A 24,490-nucleotide genomic window follows, 5' to 3' on the forward strand; every position below is an offset into this window, starting at 1 on the left:
TCTCGAGAGGAAACCAGTATTTTTAGAGTCAGGCAGGCTTTACTGATTACAGAACTTTCTAGCGGGGGCTGAGAGAACAAACGCTGGTTTTCATTACTCGGAAAGCTAGGCAGGTATCTAGTATAGCTTCATAAGTTGCTGTGGATTTTGTTCAGGAATAGCTGAAACCAGGGGGGTTTTACAGCAGTGACTTCTTTGCATATTAGGCCAAACACCCCTGAGGTAGCCAATCCTCCAAGAGCTTACAGGGCTCTTACTACAGGGCCTACTGTAAGTTCCAGGAAGATTGGCTACAGCAGGGGTGTGTGGCCTAATATGCAAAGGAGTTCCTGCTACAAAGAACGCCGGGCCTGCTGAGAAAGACATAGAATGGTCACTAAAAAATAACTTGAGGCCTGGGTGCTCCATTCTTTGAGATTTTTTTCTCCTCTGTGTTTAAAATGATTAAGAGGATATTGCTCTGCGAGAGAAGCTCAGCTGTGGATCAAGATTCTGAAACCAGACCTTTTGCATTGACTACCAGTCAGCTGAATGGATATTTTTATCTCCATCAGTAGTACCATCAGAGACTTTTCCATGTAGCTACCTAGAGAATTTGTAACAGAATTTTGAATAGCAGTTTTGACTTACAGAAGTATGGACTTGGGAGTACGGTATGTTTGTATATTTTTGTTGTGTGTAATTTCTAATTGTACTATTGAAAGTTCATTGCTTACTGTGTCTTTTGATATTTTGATACTGTATGAGTAGGGTTGCCAAATCCCCTACTTTCTCTAGTGGGGGACTTTTGCACGCGCGATGCAATGACATCACCCAGAAGTTATGTCATCGTGGTGGTGACGTCACATGTGGCCGCTCTAGGTGTTTCTGGGGAAACTCTATGGTTTTCCAGTACGCTCTAGCCATTTGGGAGGGAAAGACTCTATGGTACCTATTGTACCATAGAGTTTTCCCTCCCAAATGGCTAGAGCGTCTGGGGAAACAATCGAGTTTTCCCAGAAACACCTAGAGTGGCCACCGCGTGACATCGCTGTCGCAATGATGTCACTTCCTGGTGATGCCATCAGACCAGCGATGTAGGGGGAGGTTCCTCCCACCGACCCAATGGGTGCCAGTGGCTTTGGAACCTCCTGGGCGGAGGAACCCCACCTGGACCGGTAGCTAGGCAGCCCTATGTATGAGAGGCAGCCCTATGTATGGTAAAGTATTAGTGAAGACTGTTATGTACTATTTACTGGAGGTTTCCTTTGCTTGAGCCTAATTATCCCCAGGACCCCGTGTGTTTTCTTTTTAGTACAAAAAAAGCCCTGGGTGAAATTATAACATATCACATTGGTGTACATTCTTCTCACAATCATGGCCACTTTGGGGAGGATGCTGAGCAGCAACAAGGTCTTGAGTAACAGAGAGAGGGAGAACCATTAGAACCTTTCTTTGAGCCCTGACCTGGATCTTGGAAGCTAAACGGGGCTGGCCTTGGCTAATATTTGCATGGGAGACCACCAAGGAAATCTAGGGTTACTATACAGAGGAAGGAAGGCCTTTTTTGTAGCAGGAACTCCTTTGCATATGCCACACACCCCTGATGTAGCCAATCCTCCAAGAGCTTACAGGGCTCTTCTTACAGGGCCTACTGTAAGTTCTTGGAGGACTGACTACATCAGGTGTGTGTGGCCTCATATGCAAAGGAGTTCCTCCTACAAAAAAAGCCCTGGAGGAAGGCAATGGCAAACCACTTTTGCTCTGGAGGTTACAGTAGCTTCCCTCTAGTGGTCCCCAGTTTGGTGATCATCGGAGGTACATGCCATAACTATCTGGGGTTCACTGAGGAAGAAGTCATCGGAACGAGGGATTATCTAGAATCCTTGTGTGGACTAGAACTTCATATTGGACTTCTCATGGACTTGATGGTTTCCATATGAGAACTAATGAGTGTGAACTTATAACGGACTTTGTGAATTAATTTATTTGTTTATTGGACTTTATGTACTCTGCCTGTTGCTTTAATGCTCCATGTTTAGAGTCAATAATATTGTGTAAAAATACAATAAGATTCTGTCATCTTTGACATTAATGAAAATTGTTTGTGTGCTGTTACAGCTGACAGTGTGTTGGTTTAATCTGGCCCACCTTGAGACTGGCAACCCTGTAATCAGCTCAGCCGCAGACATCATGTCTTGGTGCTCAAAACCTCTTCCTGTTGCCACTTCCTCTTCCTTTCCTAAATGAACTAAACAGCATCCCTTCTGCAAAGCAAAGAGGTAAGCCCAGCTTCCCTTCACTTCCTATGTGCAGGAGGTGCTTCAGAAGAGCCCAGGAAACATCACCCTTGTGTCTACAGGGGAAGGCACAAACGGTTGGAACTAGAAGCCTTTGTGCTGTCTCTTAGCCTCAGGCTTCAGAGGGGGCTGCCAAAGAGAGACAGAGAGATAGCCATAGGACGGGGTCCCAACCAGTGTTCCCTCGAAGCTGAGTTAGTGCGAGCTAGCGCACACATTTTTAGCCTCCAGCTCAAACATTTTTGTCTTAGCTCAGGAAGGATGACCCCAGAGCACACTAATTTATGCAGTAGCTCACAACTTTAATGCCAGTAGCTCACAAACCATGACAAACTATAATGTATGACAATTAATGTATAATGTAATGACAAACTATATATATGTTGCATGTTTAAAGGTGGGTTAGTTGGAAGGGAAAACATAATAATTCCTTCCTTTTGGCCCAGGTTCATAGCAATAGACAGATACTCTTACATTTTGACATACTACAGTTTTGTTGCTTTCACATGCTCATGCTACTCAGATCAAAGGTTTGCTCAATTTGTTAACTTTACTATTTTGTCATTGAATCTTATATTGCAAGGGTGGGCAATGGTAGCTCTCCAGATGCTTTTTGGCCTACAACTCCCATCAGCCCCAGCCGTTGGCCATGCTGGCTGGGGCTGATGGGAGTTGTAGGCAAAAAGCATCTGAAGAGCTACCATTGCCCACCCCTGTTATATTGAATCTAAACCACTGCCTACCAGATAATTTTACTTCACTGTCATTGGTTCTTAAATCTGTACCATTTTGCATTCTGGGCCACTGCCTACCAGCTATGTATGGCTCTGCTCACTGTGCCAGATTCCTCGTCTGATGAAGTGTGCTTAGATAGCACATGAAAGCTTACGTTCTGAATAAAACTAAGTTGGTCTTAAAGGTGCAATCGACTCCTACTTTGTTCTACTACTTCAGACCAACATGGCTGCCTACTTGGATCTAACTTTCATGCCAGTAGCTCACAAAGTAGAATTTTTGCTCACAAGACTCTGCAACTTAGAGGGAACATTGCTCCCAACCCCCAGACCGTGGACCAGTACCAGTCCGTGGCCTGTTAGCAACCAGGCCATGAGTTGTATATTTCATTATATATTACAAAGTGATAATAGAAATAAAGTACACAATTGTATCATTCCAAACCAGTGTTCCCTCCATGCTGAGTTCGTGTGAGCTAGCTCAGTTTTTTTAGCCTCTGGTTCACACATTTTTGTCTTAGCTCAGGAAAAATGGCCCCAGAGCAAACTAATTTCTGCAGTAGCTCACAACTTTAATGCCAGTAGCTCACAAAGAAGAATTTTTGCTGACAAAATCACAAAGCTTAGAGGGAGCATTGCCCAAAACCACCCCCCCCCACTCCCCAGTCCATGAAAAAACTGTCATCCACAAAACTGGTCCCTGGTGCCAAAAAGGTTGGGAACCACTGCCATGCGACACAGAGCATCCTTCCACTCCTCTTTACTGCTATCCCTTTGAAGCGTAGATAGCCACTCTTAGGGAAGTCCCTTCCTTCTGACTTGACACCTCTCTCTCTGTCACTCACTCACTCACTCACCCACACAAACACATACAAACATACAAACTCACACACATTACCAGACTCTCCATCTTGGCACCATGAGAGCAGGACATACGTCTTGTATCTCTGCTCATTCAGAGAGTTAAATTAGATTAGTTTAGACATGCTATCTCTCATCTTTCTTAACTAGAGAATGGAGTTCTTTTAATAAACTTATTAGTTTGAAGCTGAAGAAGTCTCCATGTCTCTTTTGTTTTCATACCTGCAAACACCTGCAGCCTCAGCTACCCACATGGCTTATGCTGTGCTCACCGCCTGATATACTTTGCTAAGTTACATGAATACATTGGAGTAAGTTCTCAGCTCAAATACCTGCCTCCATCATAGGAGGATGCTTGGCTTGGATCCTCCCCATATTTTGTGACTGACACCACTCCTACTACAGTGATGAGGAAGAAAGTGATGATTGGTTCTTTACACTTTGGGGGAGACACGGGGTCTGTGCATAGGACCACTTTATCTTGATGGAACATGCACAGATCCTTGTGGGTAGAAAGGGCCTGAAGCTCTGAAACCCTGCGCGCCAATGTAATGCCAACTAGAAACACCGTCTTGAAGGTGAGTAGTTTAAGACTGCAAGATGCCATGGGCTAAAAGGGCTTACGACAGAGAGTGTCCAACACCGTGTTTAAGTTCCAAGAGGGGAACCGGTGCACCTGAGGTGGATTAATCAGAGCCAGCCCTTTCAAAAATCGCCTAATGTGCAGATGAGCTGTCAGAGATCTGCCCTTCTTTAACCCCCTAACGGCAGCAATGGCTGCCACCTGTCTGTGCAGGGTACTAGTACTAAGGCCTTTCTCTAGCCCATCCTGAAGGAAGGCATGGATAACTGGGATAGGGGCCTTCAGGGGATCCTTCCCCCTCTTCACACACCAAATGATATTATAGGCCCTATTGGTAGAAGGATTTCTGGAGGACAGCATGGTATCCACCATCGGTGCCAGGTAGCCTATGCTAATCAGCTGTTGCAGCTCAATCTCCAAACAGTGAGCTGGAGAAGCGTGGGTGATTCAGGCTTCCTTGTAAAAGTAGGTTTGGTCTTAGCGGAAGCCTCCAGGGAGTCTCCACTGCAAGTCTTTGGAGTTCCTGGAACCAGGCTCTCCTGGACCAAAAAGGAGCCACCACTATTGCTTCTGCCTTCTGCTCCTGAAGTCTCTGCAGGAACCATGGAATGATCTGGAAAGGGGGGAAGGCATACAGAAGCATCCGCAGCCAGTCCGAGTTTAGGGCATCTATTGCCATGGCTCCTCTGCTCCTGGTCCTGGAGAAGTACTGAGCTATCTGGCGATTGCTGTCTGACACGAAGAGGTCCACTTCCGGGGTCCAGAATCTTTGGCAAATCTGATGAAAGATCTCGCGATGAAGTGCCCATTCCACTTGGTCCAGCGGCTTTTCTACCACATGGGTGGCTTTGATGGATGAGAGATGATCTTCCGCCCATCGAAACAGTGTCTCTGCTTCAGACTGAAGCTTCCTGTACCTTGTGCCCCCTTGTCGGTTTACGTACGCTTTTGCCGTCATGTTATCCGTCTGGACGAGAATGTGTGCACCCTCCACATGCTCCACTATCTTGAGTAGGGCTAGTCTTATGGCCCTCAGCTCCAGGAGTTTTATGCTGACTTCTTGAGGCTCCACTGACCCTGAGCTACTACTCCTGTCATGTGGGCTCCCCATCCGAACAGACTGGCATCCATCGTTATCACCAATCTCTTGGGCTCCCTCATCTCCTGTCTCAGGAGGAAGTGGTCGGGAACCTGCCACCATTCAAGAGCGTGTAGCAGAGTGGTTGGTAATGAAAGTAGCATCGAGCTCCTGATGCTTATTTGTTTCTGGAAGGGAAGTAGAAGCTTTTGTAGGGGTCTTGTGTGGAAGCGCATCCACTGAACTACATCCTGACATAACACCAGCATGCCCAGCAATTTTGCCAGGCTCATCAGCTTGGCTGTCTTTCTCTGGTTGATCTCAGCCAAGAGCTGGAGAATCTTCGTCCGTCTCTCTGTTGTTAGAAAGACTTTATTCCCACTGCAGTCGATCTGAACCCCTAGGTGTGTCAGGAACTGGGACGGTTGCAGTGAGCTCTTCTGCAGGTTTATGACAAACCCGTGAGATCTGAGAGTCCTCATGGTCTGACCTGGTCTGTTCCGCTGACAGGGCCTTGACTAGGATGTTGTCCAGGTACGGAAATAAGGACACCCCTTGGAGCCGGAGGGCTGCCACTAGGGTGACCAGGACTTTGGTGAACACTCTGGGAGAAGATTTGAGACCAAAGGGCAGTGGCCTGTATTGGTAGTGATGCCCATCGTACGAGAAATGAAGGAACCTGCAATGTTTCCTCGCAATGGGGATGTGGAGGTAAGCCTCCAAGAGGTCTATTGAGGCCATGAAGTGCCCCTGTTGGATTGCCACTAGGATAGACTTCAGGGTCTCCATCCTGAACTTCTTTGTGATGATCTGCTTGTTCACCCACTTCAAGTTCAGTATCGCCTGAACATCCCCATTTTTCTTGGGTACCACGAAAAAGACCAAGTAGGCTCCGTGAAACCTTTCCGCTGTGGGAACCGGTTCTATGGCTGCTATCTGTACCAGATGGTTGATGGCTAGCAGCAACGTCTGATGCTTCTCGGGAGATCGGGACCTGGGTAATTCCAGAAAATGATCCCGGGAAGCAGAGTGAAACTCTAGGGAATAGCCATTGGACACCATGTCCAGCACCCACCTGTCTGTTATCGTTTGGTGCCACACGTGGGAGAACTTCTGAGTTGGTCACCTATCCCCTCCGTGACCGGGGTCCCGCCCCAGTCATGCTGAGGTGGGCTTCCTCAATCCTTTAGGGGACTGGCTCTGTTTCCCTGCGAAGGAGGGTCTGCCTTCTCTGGATTTCGGTTGCCACTTTGCTCTTTAGGGTTTAAAGGAGGATTGTCTGGAGTCCCTCCTGTTATCCCGAAAGGGCTGAAACCTCCGTTTGGCCCTATTGTCCCTTCTCTTGGCTAGCAGAACTTTTTTCTTGTTCCTGTCTTCAATGAGGTATCTCTCCAGACCCTCGCCGAACAGGGACCCCCCTTTGAAAGGAACTGCCTCCACCTTAGATCTGGTGGACAGGTCCACATCCCAATTACGCAGCCATGTGTTCTGCTGTGCTGTGACGCTAGAAGCCATGGCTCTGGCTGAGAGTTGAGCAGCCTCCAACGTGGAGTCTGCTGCAAAGACAGCTGCCAATGTAACCTTCTTCAGTGAGCCCTTAGGCAGGTCATCCCTCTTGGCCAGGTCCGACAGCCAGATGTAGGAGGCTCTGCAGAACAGAGACGTGGTGGTGGACACCTTTAGAGTGCTGGCCGATGCCTCGAAGTCCCGTCTGAGAGCTTGCTCAATACGCTTGCCTGTGGGGTCCTTTGGCATCCCATCAGCATCCATTGGAAAGATGGAATTGGAAGCCAGGCTGTTGATCGGGTCATCCACCACTGGCAGCTTTAGTCGTTTGGTAGCTTCTGGGATGAAAGAATAGAACTTAGTGAAATTAGAAGAGGTGGCTTTAGACTTTGCCGGGTGCTCCCATTCTGACCTGATGATGGAAAAGAATCCAGCTGGCAAGGGAACCTGCAGGGGTTTGAAGTCTGATTTTGGAATGATGTCTTCCATTTCCACCGGGAATTCTGCCGCCTCCTCCTCCTCTTTGGTCTTGGGAGTGTATTGAATCTGTAGTGATCTGATCACCTTAGGGTATACGTCCGGGGGAAACAGTTTGGAATGGGTGAAGGCCACCGCCTCCTCTTCCTCAGAGAGTTCCATAGTGTCCTGTGGTATAGAAGCATCCGAGAGATCGGAGTCCTCCTCCTCCTGATCTGAAGGTGAGAGGCTGTGGTCCACTCTACTGAGCTTAGGAGGTCTGGGGGAGAAGCTCTCTTCCTCTCTGTCTGGTTCCCTGTGCTTCAGCTTTGCTGTTCTCTTGGGTGGGAGGGCTGGGGTGGTGGCTGTGGATGCCACCTGGACCTCCTTCTTCACTAAGCGTTGGATCCAGGAGAAGAGGTTATTCTTCGCCTCATATCCAGACAGATCAACGTGGTGGCTTTCAACCCTCTCTTCCTGGGCTGGCGTGTCAGACAGCACCAGGTCACATGTATTCCCTTCCAGGACTGCTCCCTTAGGGAAGCCAGTGGAGGCAGCCATCTTGGGAAGGGTAATACTGAAAGTGAAACAACACACCAAAATGGCTTCTGTTCCCACCAAAAAAACGCTCAGTTCCCCCCCCCTCAACCCCCTAGCGGGGCTTTGTTCCCCACTGCCCTTCTCCCTGCCCCTCCAGCCTGATATTGGCCAGTGTGGCCATTTCCTCTGGTTGCTAACGAAGGATGGAGGGGGTCCGCCCGACCGATGCTGCAGCTGCGGCGAGCAGGCGTTCAGAATCCTCCTTGGAGGAAATATTGCCTTGGGCATGGAGTGTGCCGGGGTTGGGGATGGGCCGGATGGATGGATCTCCTCTGTCCCCACACCGCCCTGGAGCCTTCCTCCCCGGCGCGAGTCTTACCACGACTCAGATGATGCATAGTCTTCCATCATTCATGCCAGGCGATCTGGCTCTGGCGGTCTGGGAGGGCTATGCGGCAGCCGCGAGTCCTCTCCCTGTCTCCCACTCTCCACTGCTGCTTGCCTGGCCCCCGCAACTGCTGGGGTAGGGATGTGGGATATGGCAGGAGAGGATGCTTGTGGGAGCAGAAGGGGTAACAGGGGATTGGGAGAATATTTGATTGTAGTGTAATTTCTAAAAGTAATTTCTAAAGAAACAGTTTGCATTGTTAATTAAAAGTTAAAGTTGTATTTCAGCTGTCTGAAGATCATTTGTTGAAGCCCAATGTGTTTTGCAAGTTGAACCTAAAGAGCAGAAATATACCATGCACAGGAATGCAGTCATTTCCCATAAATTGAATCATGTGATTTTCATTAATGATTTGTTCTGAATATCTGTGTTTTTAAGGTGGAATTTCTAAGCAGTGTTCTAAGAGGCCAAAGTATATAAAATCCTAGGTGGTATGGGGTCATGGGCCATGCGCACTGTTCTGAATTGCCTCAAAATGTACTTGTACTCACTTTGTAGGATATGAGTTTAAATTGAGAAGAACATTGCCATTAACTCTGAACTTTGTACATTGCTCAGAAATTGAGCACCCAGAAACTGTTTTGTATTCTGCCCTGGGTCAGAGACCCATGAATTTATCAAACAAAGGTATTTGTGATGCCATAGTTTTGTCAATTTCAGTACAATTGTACTTTATTAATGAGGCAGAAACAAGACACCTGTAAGTGAACATCCAGGGAAACATAAAATGTTCCCCTAAAGCTTTTCTGTATTGCCTTTTACTGTCAAATTTGTGACCATTGGTTTGTCCTATGCACATGATATGTGTATTTGCAGATCTTAAAGTGACTATTCTAAAAGTGAATTTCAAAAACAGGACATAGCAAGAGACCTCTGAGATATCACTATAACCACTGGCAAACTCTCACCTTTTCCTGGGTTTGGCCCAGTCCATGGGCATTGTTGGGGGGGGGGGGGTGCTCCCTAAATTTATGGGGAGGGAGCTTCTCTATAAATTCATAGGTAGTGATAATGAGGCCCCTGCCTGTGATGTCACTGGATCAAATGTCTCTGGCTGGGCCCCGTCTCGCCCCCCCCCCCCGCCCAGGAAATTGAAAAGTCTATGCCCCTGCTTCAGTGGAATATAATGCTACAGAGTCCACCCTCCAAAACAGCCATGTTCTGATCTCTGTAGTCTGGAGATAAGTTGTAATTCTGGGAGATCTCCAGGACCTACCTGGAGGGTGGCGATGCTACTTTGCCCCATGCAGTTTTGTTAATCCTAGGAAGAGTTACTCTAGTCTAAGCCTATGGAAGTTGATGGAGTACCTCCGCATAGGATTGCAATGCAATACGTTCCTATTATTACCTGTTATTACTGGAAGGGAAATAGGTTTGTGGACTGAGAAGACCACATCTAGACTTTGCAACAGCTCCATTGACCCCTCATAAGATGAAGATGATATTGGATTTATATCCTGCCCTCCACTCCAAATCTCAGAGTCTCAGAGCGGCTCACAATCTCCTTTATCTTCCTCCCCCGCAACAGACACCCTGTGAGATGGGTGGGGCTGAGAAGACTCTCACAGCAGCTGCCCTTTCAAGGACAACCTCTGCCAGAGCTATAGCTCACCCAAGGCCATTCCAGCAGGTGCAAGTGGAGGAGTGGAAAATCAAACCTGGTTCTCCAGATAAGAGTCCACACACTTAACCACTACACCAAACTGGCTCTCAAGGAATACCAGGGCTAGGACATAAAGGCAGGCTGTATCAAACCACCTCTCTGAAATGTCCAAGCTCCACTAGGGGTCACCAGAAGACACCCTGTCTTCCAGGTGCATACACACACACACAAATACCAACCAATCAGTCAACAAATGCAGGTGTCTCTAGCTTTGGAGGTACTTTTGGAATTTTGAGGAAAAGAAAGGTACCCTGTGCAAGCACCAGTCGTTTCCAACTCTGGGGTGATATTGCTTTCACAACGTTTTCACGCAGACTTTTTACTGGGTGGTTTGCCATTGCCTTCCTCAGTCTTTTATACTTTCCCCCCAGCAAGCTGGGTACTCATTTTACCGACCTCAGAAGGATGGAAGGCTGAGTCAACCTTGGGCCAGCTACCTGAACCAGCTTTCGCTGGGATAGAACTCAGGTCGTGAGCAGAGAGTTCAGATCACAGTACTGCAGTACTGAGAAAGGTTAGCAAATGCCTCTTCAAAAAAAAAAAAACCCGAGATAAGATAAGCTAACTGAAGGGTTGAATGGGTTGAACACATAACATGGATAGTGGGTGGTACACAGCACCAAAGAAGAGTTGGAACCTCTCAACTCGATGGCTTTAGCGGGTCTTGGGAAGGCTGACACCAGAGTCTTTGCCTGCAGTCCTTCTGCAGCTCAGAAGGATCAATGGATCCGTTTTTTTGCAAATGAGCCATCTGCCATCTCTTCTCTCTCCTCTACTTACCCTGAGCTTTGAGGTTAATTCTCAACACCTGACCAGTTTTAACTTGCTGAGTTAATTATCAGATTAAGGACAGGAGACAATCAGTCCCAAAAGCAGGCCATTTCCGAAAGCCAAAGACATCTTTGAGCAGAGAAAGGAATACGGCAGACAACTTCATTCCACCAGACCCAGCAGATTTCTCTCTGGAGCACTTTAGCACTTGGGAGAAGAAAACTCATCAAAAGCGGTAAGTCGGACCAGCTGCGGTGGAAACGATCAATTAAGCATGCAGATAGATACCTTACAGAGATCTCCTTAGAATGCGTTTGTTTTTTAAAGAAACTGGAAGAAAGTATCTTTTTTTTTTCCAGAGAAAGTTATTTACAAGTAAAAATGTTTAGAGCTGCAGCCTTATACCCTAAATCTCAGATGCAGTCAGCAAGAGAAAAGAGGTTCCCATAAGCAGATCTGCAGTAGCAAAAAAAGATAGTTTTAAGGAGAACTGGAAGGGCTATTAAAGAGCATTGTTGCATAATGGGCACACACACACTTCTGTCCCATTGGTTGGTGTAGGTTTTTAAAGCACTACAAAAGCCTTGCAGACTTCTACCTGGAGTGAAAGTGGGGTGATGATGCTTGTCACAGACCCCCATCTCTCATGCAACAATTTAAGGCTCTGAAAAATGTTGTCCTCAGACAGCAGCTTGGGTGCACTAAGGACCAGATCAAGCAACCCAGCTGCACACCCAGAACTTCACAATTCATCAAGATGAAGCTCTATGTACTGCAGGTTTGTGCAATAAGCACGGTCATTTCTGCAGATTCAGCATGCACTTTTGTGGCACTTTAGTTATTTTCTAGGCTAGAGAATTGCTTATTGTCTTATTCCGGTATTGTCTTTATTGTCTTATTCCGGTATTATCTCTCTGCTGATCTCTGTGCAGGACAACTCAAGACACATCCAGATCACAAAGGATTACAAATGGGCAGGGGGGAAAGGGTTAAACACTCCTTTTCCTCTTCCCTAAAGTCCTTTCCCACTTCCCTAAACAGTCCTTTTCCTCTTCCCCAAATAAACTCACAGTTTCAGCCCCCAGAGGCTGGGAAATAATTGTATAAATCAACCTCTAGTTTATCCCTTTGGCATGTGTGGTCTGGCTGAAATGAAATTTTGGACCAATTCTATATTTGGCAACCTTTCAGAATTTTCATTTTTAAAAAAACTTTGAAAAGAAGAATTGTAGATTTGTACCCCGCCTTCTCCCTGAATCAGAGACTCAGAGCGGCTTTCAATCGCCTATATCTTCTCCCCCCACAACAGACACCCTGTGAGGTGGGTGGGGCTGAGAGGGCTCTCACAGCAGCTGCCCTTTCAAGGACAACTCCTGCCAGAGCTGTGGCTGACTCAAGGCCATTCCAGCAGCTGCAAGTGGAGGAGTGGGGAATCAAACCCGGTTCTCCCAGATTCTCCACACACTTAACCACTACACCAAACTGCCTCTCTCAATGTAAAAAATGTTTACATTGCACTTTTGAAATTTGATTTTTGAGATGTGATTGTTACAACAATACTTTTTTGCATGCTTTCAAGCAAGTTGTAGCCAACCTTTAGTGACCCCAGCAAGGTGCTTTCAAGGCAAGTAAGAAGCAGAAGTGGCTTGCCTTTGACTTCCTCTGCAGAATCTTCCTTGGTGGTCTCCCACTCTAGAACCAACCCTGCTCAGCTTTCTAAATCTGATGAGGTCTGGCTAAACCGTACCATTCCACATTCTCTCTCCAAAACATGAAATCTCTACATTCTGGTCTTTAAAATCAGCAATGAAAAAAGTGACTCAGGTTTCCAAATCCTTTAACAGTTTAAAAGCATCCTTAAATTCTGTGGTGGAGGGAGGGGGGGAATCCAGTTAATAAATCCAATTAATGTTAATTTTTACAAGCACATTTGAGTAAGAAGAATTTGCTTGCAAATCGGTGCTGCCAAAATGTTTGTACAGGACCCTTGCAGGAGCTTGGATTGGCTTATTAGAAGTGTTTGAGCAGAAGCAAAGAATTGATTATAAGTGGTGTAACGTTTTACGTTAGGAGATATGGAATTGTTATGGTATAGATTGATTCCATTGGATCTTGGATGCTAAGCAGGGTCGGTCCTTGGGTGGGAGACCACCAAGGAAGGCTCTGCAGAGGAAGGCCATGGCCAACCACATCTGCTTCTCACTTACTTTGAAAACCTCCTACTGGGACCGCCATAAGTCTTGGATGGGGAACCACCAAGGGAAGGCTCTGCAGAGGAAGGTCATGGCCATCCACCTCTGCTTCACACTTGCCTTGGAAGCCCCTTGCTGGGATCACCATAAGTCTTGGATGGGAGATCACCAAGGAAGGCTCTGCAGAGAAAGGCAATGGCCATCCACCTCTGCTTCTCACTTGCCTTGGAAGCCCCTTGCTGGGATCACCATAAGTCTTGGATGGGAGATGACCAAGGAATACTCTGCAGAAGGCCATGGCCAACAACCTCTGCTTCTCACTTTGAAAGTATATACATGCTTCAAAAACATCCACTTTGTGGCTAAAATGTAGCTACATGGAAAGTCCTCATGCTGTTAAACCCATTGTGCCTGCACACCTCCAGCCAAAGAAGAAGAAACGAGGAAGTGTTTTATCTCTTGGTGTTAGAGATGCTTCTGGCTGGGGCATTGATTTGCTGCAGCCAGGAAGTCATGTTCTCTTCACTACATATGCTAAATTCATACAATCCTTACCAATATTCCCTCTAAACTGTGAGCAAAAATTCTACTTTGTGATCTACTAGCCTTCAAGTTGTGAGGTGCTGCATAAATTGGTTTGCTCTGGAGCCATTTTTCCTGAGCTAAGACAAAAATGTGTGAGCCGGAGGCTAAAAAACGGTGAGCTAGCTCACATGAACTCAGCTTAGAGGGAACACTGGTCCTTACATCTGTGTTCCCATCAAAAAGGGTCATACATCCTCTTTATTTTAGTGTGTTTCTTATTTGGAATAATAGATTTAGAACAGTGATAGTAATATAATGCAATGAATATTAGAATGGTATATTGGAATGCATTTCTCTGGTCTGCTAACAGAAGAGACATAACCAAGTGGTACAAATCACCCCACCTCAAAGAAAAAAGATGTTATTGGTTACCACCATGCTCGAGAGGAAACAGGTGGAGGGCAACTACAACAAGGTCTCAGTCAATTACTCTTAGCACTCTACAATTAAGAAGGAGACATTTACACATCTTGGACTCAAACTTTGTTCTGCTGCTTCAGACCAACACAGCCACCCACCAGGATTTACCTTGAACGGTTTCTTCTCTTTGTCTTTCCAGTGTATGCAATGTGCAAACATGAACACACATTATAAGACTGATCCTATAAGATCATTTGCTTTCAATGTAGATTCCATTTACAATTAGAGAGACTGTACCAGCTTATTTCATCTAGGTAATGCAGGCTAGATAAAATATTTTTCCCAGTGGTTGACTAGTGCAAGAATGGAGAAGGATGAAATGACACAGAGACCAAAGTCACAGGAGGTGACTAAAGGCCCATCTATCCTAAAGGTAAAAGGTAAAGGTAATCCCCTGTGCAAGCACGAGTCATTTCTGACTCTGGGGTGACGTTGCATCACGTTTTCACGGAAGACTTTTTTTTATGGGGTGGTTTGCCATTGCCTTCCCCAGTCATCTACACTTCCCCCAGCAAGCTGGGCACTCATTTCACCGACCTCAGAAGGATGGAAGGCTGAGTCAACCTGGAGCCGGCTACCTGAACCCAGCTTCTGCTGGGATCGAACTCAGGTCATGCGTCATGGGGGCTCCTCTATATGAAACTGCCTTATACTGAATCAGACCCTCTGGTCCACTGAAGTCAGTATTGTCTACTGAGACTGGCAGTGGCTCTTCAGGGTCTCAAGCTGAGGTTTTTCACACCTATTTGCCTGGACCTTTTTTAGTTGGAGATGCAAGGGACTGAACCTGGGACTTTCTGCTTACCAAGCAGATGCTCTACCACTGAGCCACCATCTCCCTCATCTCACCTATCCTACAAATGTACAATTAGCTTATACCACTTTAGCTGTAAAGAATTCTGGGGATTATAGTTTGAAGAGGTTGCTCAGAATTCTTTGTTCGAGACCTTTAGGGAACAGCAGTTTCCGCAATCCACTGTGGAGAAAGAAAAACTGTGAAACCAGTCCAAGAGTCTAGTAGGAGAACCACAATGGGTGCTTGTTTGGAGCAGGTGGTGGAGAGACAAGACAAAAGTTACCATTTGGTGTTTCAATAGATTTTTCATCACTCCTCATCAGGTGTGTTGCTTACTTCCAGGTACACAATTCCCCTTGTTCTAAGCCATTTTCAGAGCTTATGCTCAGGGGCTATCTAGTGTGCACCCTACCAGGAACGTGTGCTACCTGTGATCTTCCCCATATGCATTGTCACCATTTTATCACATATGTTCAGCTTCAGAATAAGTTTCATGAAAAACATATAAAAGGATAACTACACATTATCAGGGGGATTGGTAACATGTGCTCCTGATACACATATTTGGAGAACCCCAAAAGTAACCTCTGAGAAAGGCTAGAGTCATGAAACATTGAAGACTTCTGCACTTGTGCTGTGGAACAGCTACTAAAGTGACAACATATGGCGATAAGAGGCCTTTGAATAAGCTGCTTAAATATAGAAGTAATTGATTAAACCGAGATTTGTGTCACTTAAGAGATGCTGGAAGTCTTCACTGGGCATACAACATGGTCTAGTTCTAGTAGATGCCCAAGAGATTCAGGTCCCATATTATAAAAAGTAACAAAAGAACCCAGTTCTATATGTCATAACGTCATGAGCCAAGTCCCCAAAGTTTAGGACACTGCAGTTTTTGCAATGATTGGCTTCTACAAGTGCCAAAATTTAAACACAGAACCAGGGCTGATAGTAACTTAAACTTCCTGCCAGTTCTGGTTGGATCCCAGCAAAGATTTCCATGGGAGCAACAGTCCTTGCACAAGTGGAAACTGAAAGATGCTCATCACTGTCTGCTGGCACTAAAAAAGCTGTTGTGTCCCTCATGACCTTTTCCACAAGATGTAGCACAAGATATTTCATCTACCAAATTAAATGAAAGCATGCCATCTGTTCTAAATTCCATGGGTTGGATTGAACCCACTTTGTTGCTCAATCTCACTCCATTCTCTTCCTTCCTACAATCCCCCGTCCCACTTGGCTTTTGTCCACATAGGCCCCCCAACATGACAGAAGTCACCAGAGGTGACCTGTCTGTCCTACAGATGTACAATTAGCCTTTTTGGTGGTCGAAGGGAAACCCCTCCTCTTTTTCACCAGCAGAAAAGCTAGTTGGCTCCAACCCCATTGCTCCAAATGTGTATTGGTTTGGGTCCAGGATCCAGCCCTAGGGAAGTTTATTTCTGGGAGTGAATGGATCTATTATGTACAAAAAGCTGCAATGCTAGGCTGCTGCAGTGGAGAGGGGGAAAGGCAAATGAGATCACCATTTCTGTCTCTTGCATGAGTGGAGAAGTGAAATAAAGGAGTGATTTCACCTCCTTCCCCACTGTATCCATCCAACTCATGTGGCTGTTAGTACACATGAGCCTACTACCCTAGGAAAAAACTTACCCATGGTTGAAAAAGTGCCCCAAACAGAGGGGAGGGAGGGGCGATCCCGCAGTGATTGCAGGATCCAACCCATAGTTATTTCATTTAAAATTGTATTAAAGCACAATGTGTTTCTTGCTTGCTGCAAGCACATGTGGAATGGCACTAAGTGCATCTTACTTTCTGATGAAGCATTGCAAGATCCAATCCTTTGTTTCTCTTGGAGGGCTCAAAACACAAGATGGGAGGGATGGGGACCACTTTGCCGACTTTCTTTCTGGTCCTCCATACTGGCACACGCACCCCTGCAAAGGATCGCAGACATGCGGTGATGGACATATGACTTGTGAATGTTCAGCAACATAATAACATGTACTGTCCTTGGTGCATATATTATCCCAGAGGCATCCCCACATGACAGAAATTTAGTCAACAGGAGTCATGTGTCCAGAGCTTTTAGCTGCTCCTGGAATTGGCATCTTCCACCAATTCAAATTTAAAGATGCAATTAAAAAGGCAATTTGTCACACACAAACAGCAGGGGAAAAAGAAAGCAAGACTAAAGCAAATCATGAGTCAATAAGATAGGTCACATTAAAAGGCATCATGTGACCCAGAGAACCAAGCTTTTGACCTAATGGCCAAGCACATATTCAGCATTACTGCAGATAAGTGGGTATGTGTTTCTGTATCACAGAGGGATTTTTCAAAAGATGTATGTAGATGGCTAATGTGGATTTATGTCTGCATTGCAGGTCAAGATGGCGATGGACATGACTGAAAAAGAGATCTTAAAAATGCAAATAGACCAGCTGAAAAAGGAAACAAAAACTGAAAGGCACTTGGTAACTATTTCAATATGCTCTAGTACAGGTTAATTTTAAAAATATGCCATTGTTCTGACCAACCAGTTGGAGCTGGTATGTTCAAATCCAATCAGATGGGTCATGTTAAGAGTTACACAAAGTATTTGCCAGATAGAATGGAGTGGTAAACTCTCTTGGGCTATAAATAAAACAGAAAACTTGTACAACCATATTGGTCCATGCAAAATCTAAAACCAAGAATGAAATCTGGATATTTTTCATTAGAAACCAACCAAATTGACACAAGACATTGTGCAAGCTCTTGAGGACACCAGAAATCTTGATAGGGTTGGAGGTTACAAAATGTACAAAGATAGTAGGGCAGAAGACAGATTTTCCAGGCTATTTTTTGAAAAGTCTCATCATCCATGAGATATGATCAGTTCAATTAGCTTAATTTTATTGCAGTAGTATTGCTGTAGCATTATTGTTGTTGTTGTTGTTTTGGGGGGTTACCCCACAAGCGGGCTCAGGGCAGCTTACGTTAATTCATAAAAACAATCAATTAATTCATAAAAATGTTACAATAATAAAATAACTTTAGCCAAGTTAAAATTCAAATTAAGCATTTAAATATCAATTAGCAGCTCCGTAATTAATTTCCATGTCGGCATGCTCCACTTATGCCAGGAGAGGCGGTGGAACATTTGGTGGAATAAGTCCGCTGCTTCTAGTGCCAATGATCTAAATCGTGCTCTGAAGCGTACGAAGCACTTGAGGCTTGAAGCAGGGCAGGCTGACATATTTTGACGTGTCTGGGATGCTGCATTCAGTACATGTTCTTCAGTCTCTCGCTGAAATTCAGAGTTCACCCAAATCCATCCAAAAATCATCTCAAAGGCTAAGCAAGAAACACAGCCTCTTGCGGGGTGAAATAAAATAGTTGAAGCAGTTAAAACAGTTGTGGTGGGGGGAACGCAAGAGACACAATCAAAGATGCAAACATTTAATAGTTTAAAAATCCCTTGGGCTGTTAGAAATTAAATCCCCAATGCCTTTGACGTTTTTCTCCAGAGAAATCTACCAAAACATGCATAATGCATAAGTATAATATCATATTGCATTATTTATAAAATACCAACAAAGACATCTGGATGCATGAGTGGTACACTCATTAAAACTATAATAATAATAATAATAATAATTTCCACTAAAATGAAAAAAAATAGCAATAGGTTGGATATAACAATCCATCAACACAAGAATTGTGGGTCTTTCCTGCATTCCCCTAATCCCTGGCAATCCTTTCATACTCCAGGAAAATTTATTCCCAGGGTCATGGGATCTGCTTGCCGAGGAGCGGAAGAAAACTCCTCCCTCTTCCAGAAGCAGAGCTTCATGGAAGGAAGATAGACTGTTTTGTCCATTTTCTTTCTCCCCAGTGAAACCCCGCCCACAACCACATGCCCCACATGGCCCCATGATCTGGGGGATAACTTTTCGTGGGTTGGAAAGGACTGCCAAGAGAAGGTTAACTTGGAAAAGACCCAAGACTATAAGCACCTTCTGGTAACAGACTGCTGGATCCAACCTCATTTTTTTTAATAAACAAAATTCAAATATGACTGATTTGCAGTGTTGCTTAAGATATCAAATATCTTATCAGATATCATAAGGCAGCAAAGATTTCACAAGATATTGCAAAAGGGAATTTTATTTTGAGCATCTGGTTGCACTTTCTAGCTTTTTCTAGGTACAGAACACAAGAAAGCACCAATCCACTAGGACGTTTTCTTGCACGAAGGGTTGGATCCAGTGTTCCTGGCAGGTTTTTCACTCTCACCCAATTTCCTTCCCTTATTACAGACCTCATCCCACATGTCTTTTGTCCATGCATATCCCAGATTCCCTAGCACAACCTTTTTAGGTGGTCAAAAAGGTATGCACAGCTTCCCCTTTGTACGAGCAAAAAAGCTAGCTGGATCCAACCCCAAGTCTATGGAAATGAGCAGGAGCTATGCAAGTGTACAACGCTGTTTTGACAGCTCCCAAGTATTGAAATAAGGCTTGCATAGGAGAGCCTCCTAGTGGACTATATTACATTATGTTTATTATAGCAAAGATTTTTTATTGTTTTAAGTGGACAAGCTCCCCAATTGCAAAATCCAAGGCATTTCAAACACACAAGAAAAATACTGCACGACAGTTCAAGTCACATGTAAACCATGTTGGTTTGGGTTTTATGCAAGCAAATTCAAAATAGGAGCATTTACTTGGGAATTTCCCCTCAAAAGTATGTTTCAGGCTGCATTCATGCATAAGTGTGCGGACTCTTATTTGGGAGAACCAGGTTTGATTCCCCACTCCTCCACTGATAGCTGCTGGAACGGCCTTGGGTCAGTCATAGCTATGGCAGAAGTTGTCCTCGAAAGGGCAGCTGCTGTGAGAGCCCTCTCAGCCCCACCCACCTCACAGGGTGTCTGTTGTAGGAGGAGAAGATACAGGAGATTGCAAACCGCTCTGAGTCTCTAATTTCAGAGAGAAGGGCGGGGTATAGATCTGCAGTCGTCTTCTTCTTCTTCTTCTTCTTCTTCTTCTTCTTCTTCTTCTTCTTCTTCTTCTTCTTCTTCTTCTTTTGTGATACGGTGGTGCTAGGCAGCAATGATTTGCAATAAGATTGTCTTGCCTACACAGGAAAATCCAATAGCAAATGCTTGCAGTGATAGCAGCACCCATATCCAACTGTAGCCTAAAACTCTTTTACATGGCTTATACCAAAACCTAGGAGTTTTGAGGTCCCCAACTTGTTAAATGGGGTGAAGCGATACTAGGCCCCACAGAGTTGTTTATTGATTTAACATCCCAACCCTAAACAGATTCACTTTTCTTAATGTACCTCAGCCTCAATCCAGGGTGGCCCTACCACAGGCTCAGATGAGACAGCTGCTTCAGGAAGTGGATTTTGAACAGCAGAGGAAATCCTTACAAAACACTTCCTCTAAGTTGTGGAGTCTTGTGAGCAAAAACTGTACTTCATGAGCTACTGGCATTAAAGTTGTGAGCTAATGCATAAATCAGTTTCTCTGGGGCCATTTTTCCTGAGCGAAGACAAAAATGTCTGTGTTGGAGGCTAAAAAAACTGAGCTAACTCACACTAACTCAGCTTAGAGGGAACACTGAACACAACTGGCCCAATTATCATTTCATCTTATAGTGACCCTGTAGGGTTTTCAAGGCAAGAGATTTCAGAGGTGGCTTGCCATTGCCTACCTCCGCATAGCAACCCTGGACTTTCTTGGAGGTCTCCCATTCAAGCACTAGCCAGGGCCAACCCTGGTTAGCTTCTGAGATATGACAAGATTGGGCTAGCCTGGGCGAGAAATTGTGCTGCTGCTGATGGTGGTGGTGGTGGTGGTAGGGTTGCCAAGTCCAATTCAAAAAATATCTGGGGACTTTGGGGGTGGAGCCAGGAGACTTTGGGGGTGGAGCCAGGAGACATTGGGGTGGAGCCAAGATCAAGGCTGTGACAAGCATAATTGAACTCCAAAGGGAGTTCTGGCCATCACATTTAAAGGGACAGCACACCTTTTCAATTCCTTCCTTCCATAGGAAATAATGAAGAATAAGGGCACCTTCTTTTGGGGCTCATAGAATTGGACCCCCTGGTCCAATCTTTTTGAAACTTGGGGGGTATTTTGGGGAGAGTCGCTATACTGAAAATTTGGTGCCTCTACCCCAAAAAACAGCCCCCCCAGAGCCCCAGATACCCACGGATCAATTCTCTATGATTTTCTATGGGAATAAATCTCCATAGGGAATAACAGAGATCCCAACAGACATTTCCCTCCCCTCCCCTCGCTTTCTGACGACCCTGAAGTGGGGGGAGGGTCTCCAAACCAGGGGATCCCCTGCCCCCACCTGGGGATTGGCAACCCTAGGTGGTGGTGATTATTATCCCACCCTTCCCTCCAAATCAGGCTCAGGTTACAACAGAGTTAAAAGCAATTACAATAACTTTAAATAAAATAAAATAGATTAAATATCAATTGGTTCACCAAAAACCAACTAACACAGTGCCTCAACGGACACAATCACTCAGGGAACAGAGCAGAGTCAGCCAATGCCATGCATATGTACTTGAGTGATGTTTGATGGGCCAATGGTTGATGGAGTGCATCCCACAGCCAATGGGAGAGCTAGAAAATGCCAATATCGTAGCACTTATATAAGATGATGATGGTGGTGGTGATGATTTGCCTTTCCCAACCCCAATAGAGCAAAAAATGTCTCCAAGGAGCAGCATTTCAGAGAGCATTTAGAGCTGCCATGGGGAAGCCTGAAAGTTACACTCTGCGGGTAGAAATCCTTCCATCAGTGCAAATGCTCCATTGGATCCAAACCATAGCCTTTGGCATGTTCACCGAGCACATTTTATGCAAATTGGCTTGGATCCTCTGAAGAAGTTCTGCATGTGCCAGACAGCTCTGCCACGGACCTTGCTTCCTCTTCTGCTAGCAATTCCTTATCTTCAAAATCAGTGGACTTCAATGAGACCACAAGCAAAGTGCTAGAAGACGAGAACACGAGCTCCATGTCAGATGCTGTCTAGAAGCACGAAGCTTGTACAGGGTTCCTTCCTTCCTTGTTTCGTGGCAGTCAAACAACTGAGTGTTCATGACTTGGGGCTCTCAATCATCTGATGTTTATTCTACATGGCCACCTCTACCATAAAGTTTTGCCTGAAATACCAGAATGCCACTGACATGATGATGTCACTTCTGCAGGACATCATCATGTCATGTTTGGGGGTGGGATTTCCCCCTGCCAGCCAGGTGGCCAGTGATGGACAAGGGGCCTGAAGATTGGGGGATTCCCCCGCCCCCAACTGGGGAGTGGCATCTCTAGGTATAATGCCATGGCCTTCACCTTCCAAAGTAGTCTATGGCATCTCTGTCACCTGGAGATCAGTTGTAATCAGTGTTCCCTCTAAACTGAGTTAGCGTGAGCTAGCTCACAGATTTTTAGCCTCCAGCTCACACATTTTTGTCTTAGCTCAGGAAAAATGGCCCCACAGCAATATGATTTATTCAACAGCTCACAACTTTCATGCCAATAGCTCACAGCTTTAATACCAATAATTCACAAAGTAGAATTTTTGCTCACAAGACTCTGCAGCTTAGAGGGAACATTGGTTGTAACCCCAGGAGATCTCCAGCCACTGCCTTGAAGTTGGCAACCCCAGTAAGCCCCATTGAGAGAAACGAGAACTCTTCAAGAGCACCTCTTCTCTGTTTCAATGAAGCTTTTCAAGACAGCTTCTTGCTACAATGCACCCTATAAAAATTCATTAGGAAAGCTATCTTATATGTATTTTCTTCCTCAGACATGAAGGGGGTTGGGGACAGACCTCAGCAAACACCAGAATAATAATACTCATCAACATATATATATTTATTGCTCACAGATCTTTTGGTCATAAGCAAATGGCAATGAAATAGAAAATTCATCAATAATATATATTTTACAGATTTGACAAAATAAATGTTTAGAATCAGCAAAGTGCACAACATAAAACGTCAAAACACCAGAATAACGCTTATTTCCCCCACTCACACAGATCTCCAAGACAGGAAAAGAAATCAAGGAATATATAGAGGCCAATTCAGCAGAAGACCCTCTCTTGAAGCCCATCCCAGAAGACAAGAACCCTTTTAAGGACATTAAGGGAGGCTGTACAATAAGCTGACCCCAGCCCCCCCAAGACAAGATCTTCACTGCCCTCCTCAAGCAATACCTGGACTCTGTCTTTCTAGCTTAAGTGATCTTCCATGGGAGAAATAAAACTACTGGACTTATTTGCTGGAGTTTAAGCCTCCCACCGAACAATGAAATTAGGAAGAGGTCTTCGCTTGAAGTAAAGAAACAAGAAGACACCCATCTAAAGATGTCCATGTTGTAAATATGCTGTAATCTTTGCAAGTTCCTCAAAGAAGCCTAGCTATTAATTGCTCTCTTGTTTTCTTTAGTGTAGGCTCTTGAGTTTGCTAGTTTATGGGTGTTCTTTTTTTTTCAGTAGACACTGGCTTGAAATAGACTGAACGCAGCACAGGGTATTCCATTTTAAAACAGTCACACTTAGGATTGCTGACTCTGGCTTGGGAAATTCCCAGAGATTTGTGGACAGCACTTGGGGATGGAGCTTAGCAGGAATGTGATGTCACTCTAGGACTTCCATTTCTCCTAGCATCGGTGGTATACCATAGAGTCCACCGTCTGAAGCTGCCATTTTCTTCAGGGGAACTGATCTCTATAATCAGTAGATTAGTTATAATTCAGAGAAAACCTTGAGGTTAGAAACCCTAGAGAGCCAGGTTGATTTAGTGGTTAAGAGTATGGACTCTAATCTGGGAGATTTCCCACTCCTCCACATGCAGCTGCTGGGTGACCTTGAGCCAGTCACAGTTCTCTCAGAGCTCTCTCAGTCCCTCCTACCTCACAGGGTGTCTGTTGTAGGGATTGTAAACCACTCTGAATGAAGGTGGAGTATAAATCCAATATCTTCTTCTTCTTGTGCACAAGGAACAATTCTGGGTAAACATCCAGATATTAAATCTTAGGTAGCTTCATGGCTTGTCCTGGTAGTCTGAATGATTAATGCTTCTGGCTGCATTTATTTATTTACTTAGAAAATATACCTGCTGCCTCTCCATAGACCTACTTGAGGCAATCTTTTCCTGAGTACATATTTACCCTGCAATTTCTGAAAACTGTCAAAACCTACCATCTTCTATACCCAGATGATGTTTCACCTGGAAGCAAGAAAATGAAATGACCACCTGTGAGGGAATAGTAGAGTGGGAGACAGGCAATTAATTCATGGGGCACAGTTAGGGTTGCCAACTGCATTTCTAGGGGTGGAGTCTTGAGGAGGAGGGGAAGACATCAGCAAGATATGCCATTTTGTTTAGGGGGAGAGACCTCTGTCATCTGGAGATCTGTCGTAATGCTGAGAGATCAGCTCAACTGGAGGTTGAATATCCAACAAAGAGGGCCATGGAAAGACAAGTGGAAGCACAATAGATATACCATGGTCAAATTACTAATCAATCAACTAGTTATATTAATCACCAGTTAATCCGG

General features: G+C 45.1%; 1 protein-coding gene across 2 annotated transcripts; it reads left to right on the forward strand.

The window, feature by feature from the left end:
* Positions 1-10,899: 10,899 nt before the first annotated feature.
* Positions 10,900-23,355, forward strand: GNGT2 (G protein subunit gamma transducin 2). 2 transcript variants are annotated; one of them, XM_060255753.1, is made up of 3 exons: positions 10,900-11,154; positions 17,300-17,389; positions 22,968-23,355. In XM_060255753.1, the coding sequence occupies exons 2-3, from the start codon at positions 17,306-17,308 to the stop codon at positions 23,094-23,096; spliced, it is 213 nt and encodes a 70-aa protein (XP_060111736.1). In that variant the 5' UTR covers positions 10,900-11,154; positions 17,300-17,305; the 3' UTR covers positions 23,097-23,355. The 2 variants fall into 2 exon arrangements, with proteins under 2 accessions (XP_060111736.1, XP_060111735.1); XM_060255752.1 differs by lacking the exon at positions 10,900-11,154 and having other exon boundaries at positions 17,281-17,389.
* The last annotated feature ends 1,135 nt before the right edge of the window (positions 23,356-24,490 follow it).

This window comes from Heteronotia binoei, chromosome 15 (genome assembly GCF_032191835.1).
Source record: "Heteronotia binoei isolate CCM8104 ecotype False Entrance Well chromosome 15, APGP_CSIRO_Hbin_v1, whole genome shotgun sequence".
Classification (NCBI taxonomy): Eukaryota; Metazoa; Chordata; class Lepidosauria; order Squamata; family Gekkonidae; genus Heteronotia; species Heteronotia binoei.